This window comes from Desmodus rotundus, chromosome 5, assembly GCF_022682495.2.
Source record: "Desmodus rotundus isolate HL8 chromosome 5, HLdesRot8A.1, whole genome shotgun sequence".
NCBI lineage: Eukaryota > Metazoa > Chordata > Mammalia > Chiroptera > Phyllostomidae > Desmodus > Desmodus rotundus.
This window is the reverse complement of record NC_071391.1, coordinates 142,682,920-142,698,541: the sequence shown is the minus strand read 5'-3', so window position 1 is coordinate 142,698,541 and position 15,622 is coordinate 142,682,920. Positions and strand designations below refer to the sequence as shown.

The 15,622-nt window shown below is 48.8% G+C and overlaps 1 protein-coding gene across 7 annotated transcripts in view; it reads right to left on the bottom strand.

Moving 5' to 3' along the window:
- Positions 1 to 15,622, bottom strand: part of SFXN5 (sideroflexin 5) — a 100,471-nt gene that overhangs the window by 81,968 nt on the left and 2,881 nt on the right. For all 7 annotated transcript variants that reach the window (XM_053924761.2, XM_045189362.3, XM_053924760.2 and 4 more), the window contains exons 2-3: positions 12,390 to 12,458; positions 820 to 897 (exon numbers count right to left, since the gene is read on the bottom strand). In XM_053924761.2, the coding sequence (XP_053780736.1) occupies positions 820 to 897; positions 12,390 to 12,458 (147 nt within the window). The remainder of the gene's footprint in view (positions 1 to 819; positions 898 to 12,389; positions 12,459 to 15,622) is intronic.

The following is a 15,622-nucleotide window of genomic DNA, read 5'->3' as shown; positions in this document are numbered from 1 at the left end:
TGTAATCATTAAAGTTGCCCAACACTGCATCCTCCTCCCCCTCCCCAAAGCCACACACAACCATCAACGTTTCAATGAGCTCTAGTTTAAGTTTCTACATAGTACTTTAAAAAATGAAATTATAGCCCTGGCTAGGTGGCTCGTTGATTGGAGCATTGTCTCATACACCAAAAGGTTGCAGGTTTGATTCCCAGTCAGGGCACACACCTAGATTTGTGGCTTCCATTCCCAGTCAGGGCATGGGAAAGAGGCAACTGACTGACGTTTCTCTCTCATATCAATGTTTCTCTCCCTCTCTCCACCCCCCTCTCTATAAAGTCAATAAACATACCCTCGGAAAAGGATTAAAAATATGGAATTACAGTGTCCTAGCCTAATCCCCACCATCCGCCCCACTCCTGGTTCCCACACTCAACTTGAACTTTTGGGGAGTGATATAGTGGTAAATAATTAATAATAAATTCTTTAGGGGAAAAGAATCCTAATTTGTACCATTTGCCAATTTCCATGGTGTAAATACTGCCACTGCGGCTGATTTCAAGCCATTGCTGTGATGTCACTAAACATGGAATTGGGAAGAGATATATACACGTCAGCTCCAGCAAACTACTGCCTTTGGGCCTCTCCGACCTCATCAGCCTCTTGCTTCCCACCAGACCCAGGGCACGGGAGAGACCTGAGTATCCCCTCCAAAAGCCATTAGTCCACAGGGGTATGTAGCCAGAGGAGAAGTGGTTAATGAAGGAAAAAGACGTGGTCTTGGCTGCAGGGGAAGTGTTGGGAATTCGTGACTTTCCTTCCCCACCTACAGCGAGTTACCTGTTCATTGGTGACCCCTGGACGCAGGGTCCCATGCTTATAGTCCTCCAGCAGCTGCACAGCCTCTCTGAGACGTCTCTGCAGGGAAGAGAAAAGGGACGTTGAGGGACACAAATCCAGGGCTCCAGCAACTCCTTCCCTTGCGGGAGTGCATCTGTATTCATCGAGTACTGACATCATCAGTGTGCAAGGCCTGCCCTCCAGTTCCTGGGATGCATGCCACACAGCAAAGAAGGATGCGACCTAAAAGACCTTTCATAGGGAAACAGCTAAATGGCGGGGGTATGATAATACTACGAACATTATTCAGCAGTTTAAAAACTGAGATAGGTCTGCACGCAATTCTACGCGTTATCTCCAACGTGTTTTTTGAGTGAGAAGGCAAATGGCAGAGCTGTATGATGTCACGCCCAACCAAAACCCGTGTAACCGAACACAGGTCTGGCTCCCCGCCGCTTCAAAGCCAGGACTTGAGAGGCTGGTGTTGATGTTAAGGAAGGCAGTTTTGTTTAGGTGACAGCAACCTGGAAGGTGGGGGACTCTCCTTTCAAAGTGCATCTTAGCATCTCAGGTGTCCTGGCTAGTTTATGTAGGAGAACCTGAGGAAGAGGGGAACGAAGGAATTTCTGGCGACGTGTACTTTCTCCGCTCTGCTCTTGGGGGTCTCAGCCTTATCTCTTGTGTGCTCCATCTGCAGTTTCACTGCTGATATCGGGAACAGGACGTGTAGGCAGTGCTTCCGCTGGTTCTGACATGAGTTGCCGACAGCTGCCCAATCTCCTGAGGTCGGGGTCATTCCTTTGTTAAGCACGAGCCACAACTGCTGCTGCCGACAGAATACTTATAAGAAAACTTTCCATATGTGAATCTTCTATGGGTGTGTTAGCACATTTTATTCTAATTCCAATTCATGGCAAGTCAGAGTAGTATAAAGTGTTTGTTCCCTGTGACACCCCCGCACACAGAGAAAACAGGACTTCCTATGAGAATATTTGTGTGTGCAAATGCATCAGAAGAAGCTCTAGAAGGAGACCCAACTCGCAGGTGAGGGTTACCCTGGGGGAGGAGGAAAGGGCTTGGTGTGGCAGGTGGTGTCACGGGGAACGTTCACCTCCACTGTGATACCGAAAGTTTTTATAAAGAGAACATATTCGTGTAGCACTGATGTAATTTCTTTGCAACATTTTTAAAACACTAGCAGAGAATTACATACTAAAGTACACATGGCTACAGTAACTGGTGGGGAAAGAGAGAAAATAAAAGGGGACAGAACTGTATGATTTTTAAAATCTTAGAAGCTGAAGAGACAGCAGCAGTGATAGAATGCCATCTCTGTCCACCGAAACATCTGTATACTATTCATAGCAGCATTATTCAAATAGCCCAAAACTACAAACAATTCAAACGTCAATAACAGGCTGAATAAATTAGTCTATGGTCACGACGATATATTACACAGCAATTTTAAAAAGCAAATTACAAAGACGTGTTACAACGTGGATGAACTTGCAAACATAATGTGGCAGAATGGATTTTCCAAAAATAGTGATCCCTGAATCTCCCATCCCCCATGGCCTTCTAGAACCTTCTCCATCCATATCCCCCGGCAGAGTCCATGCCCCTTCCTCTTGATCCAGGGAAGGCTTCAGTGACTGCCTACACAAACAGAGTTTGGCCAAGGTGAGGATACGTGACCTCTGAGGTTAGGTCATAAAAATGCCTTGCTCCTCTACTTTGTTCTCTTAGGACAAAGAGAATTCCACTCTCTTGGAATTCAGACAACACATTGTAAGGAATCCCAAGTGCCCTATGTAGACACCCATGGACAGCCACTAAGGGCCCAGCCCACAGCCCCAGCTGAGCCACCAACTGACGGTCAGCACCAACTAGCCCACCATGCAGGTGAGCCATCTTGAAATGGACCTTCCAGCTCCTAGTCAAGCAGCCCTAGCTGATGCCGAATGGAGCAGAGACGAACCATACCCTCTACACCCTGCCCAAACTGAAGATCAGTGAGCAAAAGAATCGGCTGTTGTTGTTCTAAGCCACTATGTTTTGGGCTGATCTCTTATATAGCAATAAACAGCTAATATGCATAATGATAGGCAAAAGAAGTCAGATGCAAAAGAGTACAGTATATAAAGTTTAAAAAAGCTCAAAACTTACCTATGGTGGCAGAGGTCATTACAGTGTTCACCTTATGGGTGCTGACTTAAAAGGGCATGAGGGAACCCTCCCAAGTGATGCAAATGGAAATGTCCGATCTGAGTGGTGGCTCCATGAGTATAAACATTATGTCCACATCCACAAGCAACACACTAGGACATGTGCAATTTACTGTATGTATGTTGTGGTACTTCAAAAAATTAGCAATAAACAGACAACAGTGATAGAAGGCAGCCCATGCCAAGGTCAGGTGAGGGACCCACACATCAGGGATGCCCAGCATGGGTGAAAACACCCAGTGAAGCTGCCAGTCTGCTTTTTACAAGGAAAGATGCGGCTGGCTGAGAACGGGAGTGCCGAGACCTCCACATAACAGCCTTGGTCAAAAGGCAGGGGGCAGCACCAGGAAGGGCACCCAGTGGGGTAGGCAGTGCATTCGCTGAGCCAGCTGGCAGGGTGGTCTCATAGGATGAAAAAGGAACAGCCATCTCCTGTGCTGTAACAACGGGGATAACTGCCAGCTCCGGCCAGCCAGCCAGGCCGCCACCAGCCCACCGGGCTTGTGTGTGAACTACCTGCGGCTAAAGCCGCGGTCTACCCCAGGGCATCGGGGGCCGGGGAAACTTGCTTGGGAGCAACCTGACTGCTGGACAGTACTGTCCTACCCTCAAATGTACACACGTCGATTCCAGAATTCCAGAGTGCCTTCCCAGAGTCGGTTTCCAAACTGAGATAGCTTTGTGTTTTCAGGGTCCCCCCTCCGATAAATCCATGCTGATGAGAGAAAGTATCAGGGGAAAAAAGCACAAAGTATAATTTTAAATCACCTGTAAACATACCATTGAGATAACCACTGCAAAAGTGAGGATGATTTTTCTTCTAGACTTAATACATTTGTTTTTCATGTCAATTATTGTTTTAATGTCCCTAAAGTCACACTTTAAGGGAAGTGATCGGTTTGGCATTTGAGACCAGAATTTAGTCAGACCCTTTCTCTCTCTGTACCCCAACACCCCCAAAGCTGCCCAGTGACGCAGCGAGCTCCCCACCCCAAGCCTGCTTCCTCTCTCAACGGCAGGGCCTGCCACCAGACAATGCGTGCTCTACTTTCCATCGCTGAATGGCGCACAGCCGTGTTCTCACCATTTCCCCACCCCAGGGATTCGTCCGAGTTCCTATAACAACCTGGCCAGTTTCCATCTCATTCGACTCGGTCATCAAAGGGAGGCCTCCTGCCACCAGAACGAGTTCCCAAGAGTCCTGATCTTGGCATGGGTTGAGGGAAAATTAAATCCAAAGTTCCTGAAGACAAAGCTGAGTACCCAGGACTGAAAGAAGCCAGCACACGTTTTTCTGCCTCTGGGCCTTACCAACCCTCAGCTGGCCCACCTCTGTCAGAGGCTGAAGGGCTGGGGCTCCAGGCTACCCTCTGGGGCGGGCAAGTGCCTAGGCCACTTGCCACTAGGCCACTGGAGAGGCCCCTGAGAGCTGGTTGTTCTGGGGGCTGGTCTCCCCACAGAGAAGGGATAAGGGGGCTGGTCAACCCCCTCTCACCCTGATGCGTTGTAAGGCTTGGCAGAAAAGCCCTGGACATGTGAGGGGTGGGGAAAACTGGAAGTCGGTAGGAGGGTGAACTTTGCAGAAAGTCTGTTCAACCAGGAATAGGCAGCTGGGCCCTGAATGCGAAGATAGTGAGGGGCCTGGCCGGCTGGAGACAAGACTGGGTGGGGGTTCTTCTCTGGAGCTCCCAGGGGCCTGGGGCATGGATGGTCTAGGTTGCTGCTTCCCAGACTCCATCACTAGCCTGCCTGCCTCTGGCTCACCTTCCAAAAAGTGCCACTGTGAGGTGTCTCCTTGTATTTGACAGGGGCATGGTCTCCAGAAGGTCCCTCTGGAAATGCTCACACTGGGAGGTCTGCTCCAGGGGCAGAGAATTAGAACAGAGCAGAATCCTGGTCCCAAGTCCCGGAGGGGAAGGAGAAGGAAGCAAAGGGGCAGGTGTGGAGTGTTCGGGGGATGGACAGAGAGAGCGGGAGACCAGGCCAGACAGGAACAGGGACAGAGGGACGCAGGAAGGGAAGGGCACAGAAAAGGAAAGCTGGGGAGAGTCATCAGAAGCAAAACTAATCTTTTTTCGGGGGAAGAGGAGGCATAACAACACACCCCCAAACTAAATGCAGACAGTATAATGCCTGCTTGGTTAAGGGAGGATGACAAACTGATACACTCGTAAACATTTCACTTACTATAATAATATTTAATATAGTAAATATAAGGTGGGAGTGACAGCAACTGGCCTGGATGTGAGTAGCACCCAGAAACATTTCACCCCTCTTTTGGTAAAGGAAGCCACCCATTCTCTGGGTGGTGCCTGCATGTTCCCACCTCCTGACAGACTTGTGCTTATGTTATGTCAGAGATTGCAAAGTGCAGGGAGCAGGGGGCTGGTTTTAGGTATCTTTGCAGGACCACAGGGCGTGCCCACTGCAGCCATCACCAACATAGGGCCACACAGAATGTGCATTTAACAAAAATGAATGACTGAGGCTTCTGGGGAGAGAGGCCAAGGGTAGGGTCAGGGTTAGGGATCAGGTTCCAAAGTCCGTTGATGGTGATGCTGGTTTTACAGGCTCCTCGGATTCCAAGTGACTGGGCCTTGTTCATATACATAGGACATGAATAAATATACCCTGTGTGTGTGTACGTCACAGAACCATCCAGGCCATTCCCCTCTCTGAGACAATAGGGGCCAGAGAGACAAGGGCATTTCTTTGCCCAGGGTCACAGAGTGGTGGGTGGGCCCTGGAAACCCATTCCATCCCAGTCCTGGGCCATTTCCATGAGGCGTCAGCATGGAAGAAGCTTGTGCCCCCGTGACAGTAATGGAGAGGAGGGCAGTCTCACAAAGAAACCACAGCAAGGCCTGCGCCCAAAGCTGATGCCTACTGGGGTGGGTGCCCCAGTTAGGAAACGGAAGGTCCTTCGAGATTCACCCTCATTCAAAGCTGAGGCGAGCCTCACACAGAGAAACTGGAGAGTGTGTTTAGAGAAAGGGCACAATTGAAACCAATTAAATCCAAACATGAGCATTTAAGGCAAAGCATGGAGAATCCCAAAGCTTGCAAAGAAAGGGCAGTGTCAAGTGTCGGGGAGAATGAACTGACAGCGGGGCAGGGGGTGCACGGGGAATGGAGCAGGGATGGCTGGCGGGGGGGACAGCAGGTTATGTCACATCACGTTAACTGCTCAGTAACTATCTGAGTGTCCTCACCTGGGCCAGCCTTGCCCCTGCCTCGTACACGGCCACGCGTCCTCACCTTGTCTGCAACCCTGGCTCGAACCATTCCTACTGAGGTCCCAGGCGATAGGACTTGTGGGCCACAGCTAACGATCTATGTGCACGCAGAGTGCCAAGCCCTGTTCTCCTCTTCCTTGGGCCTTCCCAAGCCCCTCTTCTTCCCTCCCAGCAGTCCTGGGACCTGCAGGGCTGTCTGGCTCGGCTCCCATCAGCCACAAGCCTCGCTCTGGGAGGCCCAACAGAAGAGGAAAGCAGGGCCACATGGGAGAGGCTCTGCCTTCCTTGTGTCTGACCTCTGGTCACCTTCAGGGGGCCTATGTGAGGGAAACCAGTGTAATTCCGGCAGCGTGGCCGGCAGTACAACCCTTCAGAAAATAAATCTGTCCAGCTGTCCCAAGAACTAGAAAAACAATCATGGCCTCCAGCCAGGATATCCTACTCTTGGGAATTTATTAAAAAAAAAAAATTAGCACAGATGAAAAGTGACACTCCTGAGACTGTTTTGTTTTGTTGTTTTGCAGGATCACAAGAGACAGGAAACGACCTATCTGTTATACGTAAAAGTCTAATAGTAATGTTGTTTATAACACTTGACTTTAAAAAATTATAGACTTGGAAATGAATGAAAAGCAAAAAAAGGTCTATGTTCAAGGTAATAAGTATGCCAAAAGTGTATGCAGATGGGAAAGAACTTGAAGTGTGTAAAGGTACTGACATTTAGTATTTTTATTACAAATTCCATTAAATATTTTTAAGATTAGAATGTCTAATTTTGCCCAGAATGCGTTTAAATGGACACCCTCACTCACTGCTACTGCGAGTATAATGCTGATGTATCTTGGTACAGGTCGCTACAATGTGCAGGGGTAATTTGGCAATATATTCAAAAGCCTTAAAATGCCTTCCATAAAGAAATCCCACTTCTAGGAATGTATCCAAAGGAAACAAAGAAGACGGGGGAGAGTTATGTACAAAGATATTCACTGCAGTATTATTTATAATGGCAAAAGACTTGAAACCACCCAAATGGTCAAAATAGAGAAAATGACTAAATACATTATAGAATAACCACATGGTAGATTACTATGCAGTTATTAAACATACTTTGAAACTTTTAATGCTCATGATACGCTACATGGAAAAAAGTTAGGTATCATGTATACATTTGTTATGTATATAAATATATCACAGGATTATATATCTATGTAGAGCTACCTATATACATATTATGTAAACATCCTAATTTTCTACATAAATATATATCAAAATGTTAATGGCAAGTGGGATAATAAGCAGTTTTTCTTGTCTTCTTTAGACTTTCACATATTTCCCCATATTTAGGGATCGCACCAGAACCACATCACATCAGGAGGCACATAATGTCAGTTTTTTTCATTGTTAGTGATGCTAAGTTTGGGCCCTCGGTTAAAGGGGTGTCCTCCAACCCATAGTAATGGCAACCTTTCCCCTCTGTAATCACTAATCTTCGGGGTGAGACCTGATGCGAGAACATACAAACACCCTGTTCCCCAACAGTCTTTGCTCTATGGGAATGGCATCCCTCGGTGATCCTGGTTGGAATCAGTTGTTTCATCGAGGATTACACAGTGGTTATTTCCCTCTACATTTATTGGCTGACACTCTTCTGTGAAGAAGAGTTTCCTTCTCTCACATTTTTAGTATTGCTATGGACTCATGGAATTATTATTATTATTATTATTATTATTAGGCAGTCAGAGAGCACAGGGGAGTCTCCCTCATTGGCCAAGAGGAGTGCACCAAAAGCTAGAAAGATCAGACAGGGCCCTAGGACCCAAAAGCTAGAAAGACGGGAGCCCCATCTTTCTAGCTTTTGGCTATGACCCCAGTGCACCAAAAGCTAGCAAGATGATCAATAGGAAAAAAAGTTCTCCCCTCCCCTCCCTATTCTTATAAGAACTGCAGGCTTGAGCAGGAAGTGGGGAGCGTCTTTGAGATGGGACTCCACCATTTTCCCAAGCTGTGGCACCTAAATAAACCTTTCCTTTTGCACCTGCACCTTTTTGGCTTTCAATGTGGCAGGCAGCTGAACCTGTGTTTCAGTTACATTATTACTCAATGTCTTATTATTTATTGTTCTTAATGTTCCTAATGTTCAAATTGTCCCAAATGTGACCAGTGGGTTGCCCTTCAAGCCATTTCCTGTGTCTCTGAGCACTTTCTTACTATATATAGCAATTCTCCTTGCCCCACGTGTGGATAGTGATACATTATTACTAAGTGTAACAGAGCGAGGAAATTGGGAAATGTGTGTGTGTGTGTGTAAATCATGAGTTCGTATGGATACCTCCAATTCAAATACAACACCGCATAGTTCTTTGTCTTTTCCCTACTTCATATTTTTATCTCCCCATTCCCATGGTGAGAACCCCAATTTCCAACATCGGTATTATTTGTTCCACCCTGCAACGCACCCCAAATGGCTTCAAATTACTACACCAATACTACTATCGAGACGGTGTCATTAACACTATTTCAGTTGGTTTCCTGTGCCCTTCAGGATGACAGTCTATCAGCCAGTCATTCCCTTACCTAATTACTGGATTTGGAAGAGCAAATCCCTTTTATCCTCAGTCCATAAGTAAGAGTAGCTGAGACGTCAGCTGGCCTCAGAGATCTAGATGGAATTCCATGACCTAAGCAGAAGGCCAAAGCTGGGGCTCCTGCCAGCTCCGGGTGGTTTCCTTCCTCAAGCCTGATCCCACACATCCTGCACCCTCATGGAGACCGACCCCCCACTCAAGATCCCCTCAAATAGTCTACTCTTGCAGGCACTTCATGGACCAGGCAGGCTTTCCTGACAAGTTTTCAAGAATGATGGCGGTGGGGACAATACCATGCCATGCCAACAACAACCACAAGCACGGCAGGCATGCCCATCCCAGAAGGGCCCCCAGGTCCTGGCCTGTCAGCTCACCAGGATACTTGCCCTCTTCCCACTACTTTCCCCTCTTCTTCCTTCTCCCTTCCCCTTCTCTTAGGGTCAAAGCACAATCCCTCCCTCTGTTAGCCGGACCAGCCTCCTCCCAGAAGCCTTGCTCAAGACACTCACAAAACAAAGGCAGCCTTCTTCCTGAGAGAAATCACAGCGAATCGAATTTCCTCCGCCTCATTACACATACAGGAGTTGGAATCCTTTTAAATCTTGGTCAGTTATAAATTGCAAACAAGTAGCTGCAAAACTCTCTCAAGATGAGTCTCTCCATTGATTCAGCTCCTGGCCCCTCAGAACCAGGTCACCAGATGGCTCAAGCTGCCCAGGATCTGTCCACCTCGGGAAACTGGTTTCCAGAGCCACCTCCTCACGCCCTGCACTAGGCTCCCACCTTCACAGGCAAACAGGCCAGTCCCACACTCACTCCCAGGACACCAGCCAAGGGCCCTGGGAGAGAAACTGTGTTGTGTGGACAGGGGCCGTGGTCTGTGAGCCCAGCAGAAGCGGGAGGCTGGTCCTCCTGCCAGGGCCTCGGTCCATGGGGAGGGACTCAGCTGAGAGCCTTTTCCTCTCGGTGCCTCTGATTTCTCATTCCATTCATGCAGATGGCCTTGCTAAGCCACCTGCCCGGGCGAGAACCAGTGAGGGCCTGAAGGCCCCACTCATGGCCCTTCCAGAGTTTTTAGGGACTGGCAGAGCTGTGGGCAGACGCTTTGCAAAAGGCCAGCAGGCAATGCTGGAAACAGCCCCCACCGGGTGTGTGTGCTGGCAGAGAGGGTAGCACCAGGGGAAGGGTGAAGATTTTTCTGGGAAATCTATCATAATCTTAGATGAAGGGAGGGAACATGAGAAACCTGAACAATATTCTAAAACTACTGTTGCATTGGTTTTATTTTCTAGTTAGTAAATAGTTCAGTTTCTTTGACACTTCAATTACTAGTAAAGTATGAGACTTTTCTACCTCAAAATGGTATTTAGATCCAAATGGCCGAGTGAGGTATGGGAATGCTGGGGCCTTTCAAAATACAAGACTTGAAGAGGATGTGGTACAGGGCTGAGCAGCAAAATGAAGTGGTCTGCGAGTGAGGTGGGGGTGGGCTGGGCGGGGCCCCGGCACAGGTAGCAGGTGCCCTGTAGCACCCATCCATCCCCAAGAGCCCTTGCCCCTGCCCCCTGGTGGTAATCCAGGCCGCACTGAAATACCTCCCACCTTCTTAGTCAACCTCTGTCATCTGTCAACACCTCAAAGTCCACCCCTCCGCCCTCTGAGTGAAGCACTGGCCTCTGCAGACTCTTCCATCAAGCAGGGAACATTTATGTTGGGATGTATGTGGCGACTATAGCTAGTTTTGCAGCATTCTGGAACTTTCTAGAAAGACACATAATCTAGGCTAGGTAGTTAGTTTCTCTAGTTTAATGCTCTTCAAATTTTTGTGATCGCATTGACAGCTCCTTAGGAGAACTCAGTCAGAACTGGGAAGCACAGCAGCCTTGCCCTCAGAAGGCAGCAGGCCCAGAGGCACAGGCAGGGCCAGCCAGTGAAGTGCCTGCTGGATGTAAGGGGGGAACCACTTATCAGATTAATTCCCACATTTCACATTACCGGGCTGCTCCCTCAGGCACAGTGGGGATTGTTGTAGGCCCAGGTGCCCAGCAGGCCTTGTGCTTCTTTCCACCATGGCCTTTCCCTCCCAGAGCCGATCGACTCTGGGCCAAGGCAGTGCTCAGCACAGGGAAGATGTGCAGGGAAGAGCTGTCCACTCCGGGAGCCCACTAACAGGCTCAGTGACTTGCCTCGGGGCTTGTGGCCCAGGGCAGGAACTCAGGCCTTCTGCCCACCGAGTAATCTTGAGAGAGTTCTCTAAACTCAGCTACCTGAGCAGGAATGCAATCCGGCTAAGAATAAGGGTTCTGAAGACAAGCTTATCTGGGTTCATACCCTCACTCCAGCACTGGCCAGCAGCATGCGCATGAGACTCAACTTGTCTGTCTGTTTCCTCATCTGTAAAATGCAACGTGTAGTAGTATCTACCTCATGGGTCCTTTGAGTTAATCTGATGAGCTGATGCATTTAAATGCGTACTGCCTTGCCCGCAGTAAGTGCTTAGTGAATCTTAGCTATTTTGAATGCATTCCTACACACATTTGTAAATACATATACAAAAGCTACAAAGACACACTTCTTGGGGTGGCTGAAGTAAACTTAATCTGTTTAGATTTGACAATACCAAATGTTGGTGAGGATGGAGAACAACCGGAATATTGCGGATGGGAGTGTAAAACGTGAGCCACTCCGAACAACAGGCGGCTAGTTTCCTATGAAGTCCAACGTACACTTACCACACTTCCCGTAGGAGCCAGCAACCCCGTCCCTAATTGTTTGCTCATAGAAATGAAAGCACACACCCGCACAAAGATTGCTCGCCTCGGTTTTATTTACAATAGCCCGAAACTGGGAACAGCCCAGGTGCTCATCAGCAAGTGGGGGCACAAACAGATCTGGAATACCCTCGCAAAGGAACACTGCTCAGCCACGAGAAGGGCCGCAGCGCTAATACACACGACAGCACGGATGACTCTCAGAAGCATTACGCGAAGGACGTGTTGTGTTCCATCTACGTGACATTCTGGAAACAGCAAGACAGCAGGGACAGAGAGCAGGTGAGTGGTTGCCGGGGGCGGGGCAGGGGAGACTGACTACCCACGGGCATCAGAGAACATTCTAGGGTGATAGAACTGCTCTACACTGTTTTGTGTAGGGGACTTCATGACTGAATGTTTGTCAAAAATTCATAGACTGGTTCTTATATAACAGGAAAATTATACCTTAATTATCTATGAGAGAAAGGAACTGGGTAGGAAGAGTGTATAAAGGATACTTTTTTGATCTACTTAAACACATCTACACTATTCACACTTTTGTAAGGAACGTGTAATTCGTGAAGTTGGAAATAATTTTATTGAAGTCGGAAATGATGGTGATGAGATACATCTACCTTGAAGGGGCGTGGTGACATCCAAATGCAGTGGGATAATGTATATAAAGTATGCACACAGACGACTCACAGATCTTCTAAAGTGACAAGGTATAAAGGCCAAGGGGCCTCCGCGACAGTGACAGCCAGGACTTACCTCAGTGACAAAGAGGGTGCGAGGGTCGATAATATCCAAGAAGTGCCTGAAGCGGCCATAGAAGGAGGTCTGGAGAAGGGGGAGAGGACAAGAGATCAGCTGCTGCAGCCATCCTCCAACCACTGGGGGGCTCCACCCCACACCTCACCCCAATTGTCGGGCCCTGTTCCCCAGTCCCCAGGACAACCCACATGGCTGGTGAGTACCAATGAGATCTCACTGCTCAGTGACCCAGGGGCAGCTTTCCCAGTCTGAGGACTTTCTAACATCAATTCAGAAAGACCATTAAGGCAATCAGCGACTATCCCAACTTCTCTTCAAGGTGCCTCCCATTTTTCTCCCTTTCCTCTCAGTGCCAAGATCCACTTCAAGCTTTCCCACAGCTACCCCGCCCACCACCACTAAGCACACAGGCTGTAGGAAGGCCTGGTCCCCTGCCCTGTCCCAGCCTTCCCTCACCACCACAGCCACCCTGCCTTGCTGAGGGCCTCTCAAGTGAAGGCAGGTGCCTTTCCAAGGTCCAGCTCCCCAAAGGCAGAGCTCAAGTACCACAGCACTCTGCTTACAGCCCACAGGCCCTCCTTCCCCCATAGCTCTGGAGCTGCTGTGAGGCCCGGGATGAGGAGCCAACTCCCCAGAAAAGGGTCGCTGGAAAAGAAGAGCTTTGTGCAAAGCAGGCCACGGGCATTAGAGCACAATGAAAGGAAACCGGGCAACCCTACTGCTGGGCCCTCTGCCCTAGGGACAGAGCCAGCTTGGCAAAGCCAAGCTCAAGGGGAGGAGAGAGGGTGCCAAGCTAGGGGACAAAGGGAAAAGCTGCAAATGCTGAGGGTTCATCCTGGAGGACTCTGCCCCAGATCCTCCCTGGACCCCCACAGCTCTCCAAGCAACGGCCTTCGCATAGTGGAGGAAACAGAAGCCTCCACATTCCCCCCCTTGCTCACTAGGAAACCAGACCCTGCAGCCGACTTCTGCTCCTTCTCCTTCCAGATAAAGACCCTGTAGGAGGCCTCGCAACACCTCAAAGCCTCCTGCACACACCAGGCCCCGTGCTGCCTCCACCTCTGCTCACCATGGCACACCTCCCGGAAGTAGCCTCTCCACCTCCTACTTCCAGCCCTATTGAGGTGCTGCTGCCTTTCACAGATCAAGCCTCAGCACCGTGCCTAACAAAAAGTTGCTTCAGTAACCTCGTAGAACTCAAATGGCCTAAACCATGGAGCTCACACTGTTGTCCTGGCAAAATTTCACCTCTAATAATTTAGTCTAAGGAAACAATCGGAGACATTCAGAGGTTTGGCCAGAGGTATACCGTATGCTGGGGTGCTCACTGCTGCATTACGTGTAAAGGTGGACGGTGACTGAACACTATCAGGCCATTTAAAGTCATGTTTTCACACATTTATGACATGGAAAAATGGTTATGATGGTGTGAAATGCATACAAGGAGGATGATTCCAATTAATAGACAAGGAAATAAGGAGAGCCAGATGGACAGCAAATGGATAGTACAGCGTCAGAATGACATCCAGATCCTGGCCCACTAAGTAAATCAGGGTTCCCTAGAAAATAGCCCATTCCAGGGCTGGGGCAGAGCAGGGGTAAGATGAGACTGAGACAGGGTGCATTTCGTTGTACCAGAAAGTAATGAAGTGCCACCCCCCCCTCCGACAAACCATGAGGATATATTAAAAGGACCAATGAGGAGCAGATGGACATTGTGTGCCTTCGAATGTGATACCTTGAGAAGTTCACAATATTGCTATACAGTATTCTGGAAGGAATTTAATCATGAAGAAACATCAGACAACCCCCCAATCGAGGAACATCCCATTAAATAACTGGCCGTATTCATCAAATATGTCCATGTCATAAAAACAAAGGAAGACTGAGGAACTGGCCCACAGTTTAGGGCACTAAAGAGACAACCAAATGCATCGCGGGACTCTGGATTGAATCTGGATGGGAAGGGAAGGGGGGAAATGATATTCTCAAGGACAGTACTGAGACAATTGACAAAAATGTGGGTCACAGATTAATAAAAGTACCGCATCCACTTTAAATGTCCTTAATCTAGTAACTCTACTGTGGCTATTTCTACAGACTAAAATTTTGTGGCCCCCCCACCCCCACCAACATGCACAGGTTAAACCCTAATGCCTGAGGCGATGGTACTGGGGGCGGGCATTGGGAGGGGGTCAGACGGACGGCACAGCCCTCACGAGTGGTGTTAGTGCCCTTACAGAAGAGCCCCCAGGGGTGTTGGAGAATGTGACTTCTCAGTGAGTATGACAGAGTGGTAACTCAAGAAGAAGGCTGCTGGGACACCTTCTAGACACAGCAGGTCCTTGTGAGAAACCCTGGGGTGTATTGTAGCTGCTTTAATGCCTGTCCTCTCAGCCTGATGAATGGCCGGACAGGTTTCTACTTTCTCAAGGTCTCTACTTTAAAATGTGTGGCCTTTTTCTCCCCTCCAAAATCCAGCCCCACGCTTTACCCAATCAGACAGTCAGTGGGTGTTTTTCCTTTCCTTTTCCTTTACCTGAAGAATGAGTCAGCCAAGTGATTCCTTCCAGTTCCTTTCACAAGAAAGGTGAGTCAGCTAATTCTCAGCAGAGGCTGGGGCCTGCAGGACACACAGCCTTCCCACCTCCAGCACCCCATGGGCCTTGGAAGCAGCAGCTGAGGGCAGTGGTCTGGGAAGGCACCTACAGCCCACCTGTACCCAGACCTCTAAATCACTGAGCTTAGGAATAAAACACTCACTGAACCTGTGGCCCAAAGGCGGAAAGTTGACAATAAACAAACAAAAAACCAAACATTGATTCTAGAGCCAGAATGCCTAGGAAGTAAGCTGATCTGTTTGTGTGCTGCAGTTTTCTCACTGATAATATAAGGGATAACTGTACCTGTCTCAAAGGGTTGTTGTGAAAATTACATAAGTCGATACACAGAAGCGTTGGAACAATGCTTGGCGACCACCACCATCATCATCTTATGGGGAGAAAGATGATCACAGACCAAAAGCCATCGAGGCAAGCTATCTGTCTCCACCCTCGGATGCTGCTCAGTGCCCTGCTTCCCTGCCCGCCTGGGCAGGGAGATCCTTGAAGGATGAAAGGAGAAAGGGTTTGGGGCAACTCCAGGGAATAAGGAAAGACCTGGGCACCCATTTTTGCAGAAAGCAGTGAGACTGGCTGGGGACTGAGAGGGTGTCCCCGATGTGGGCTCTG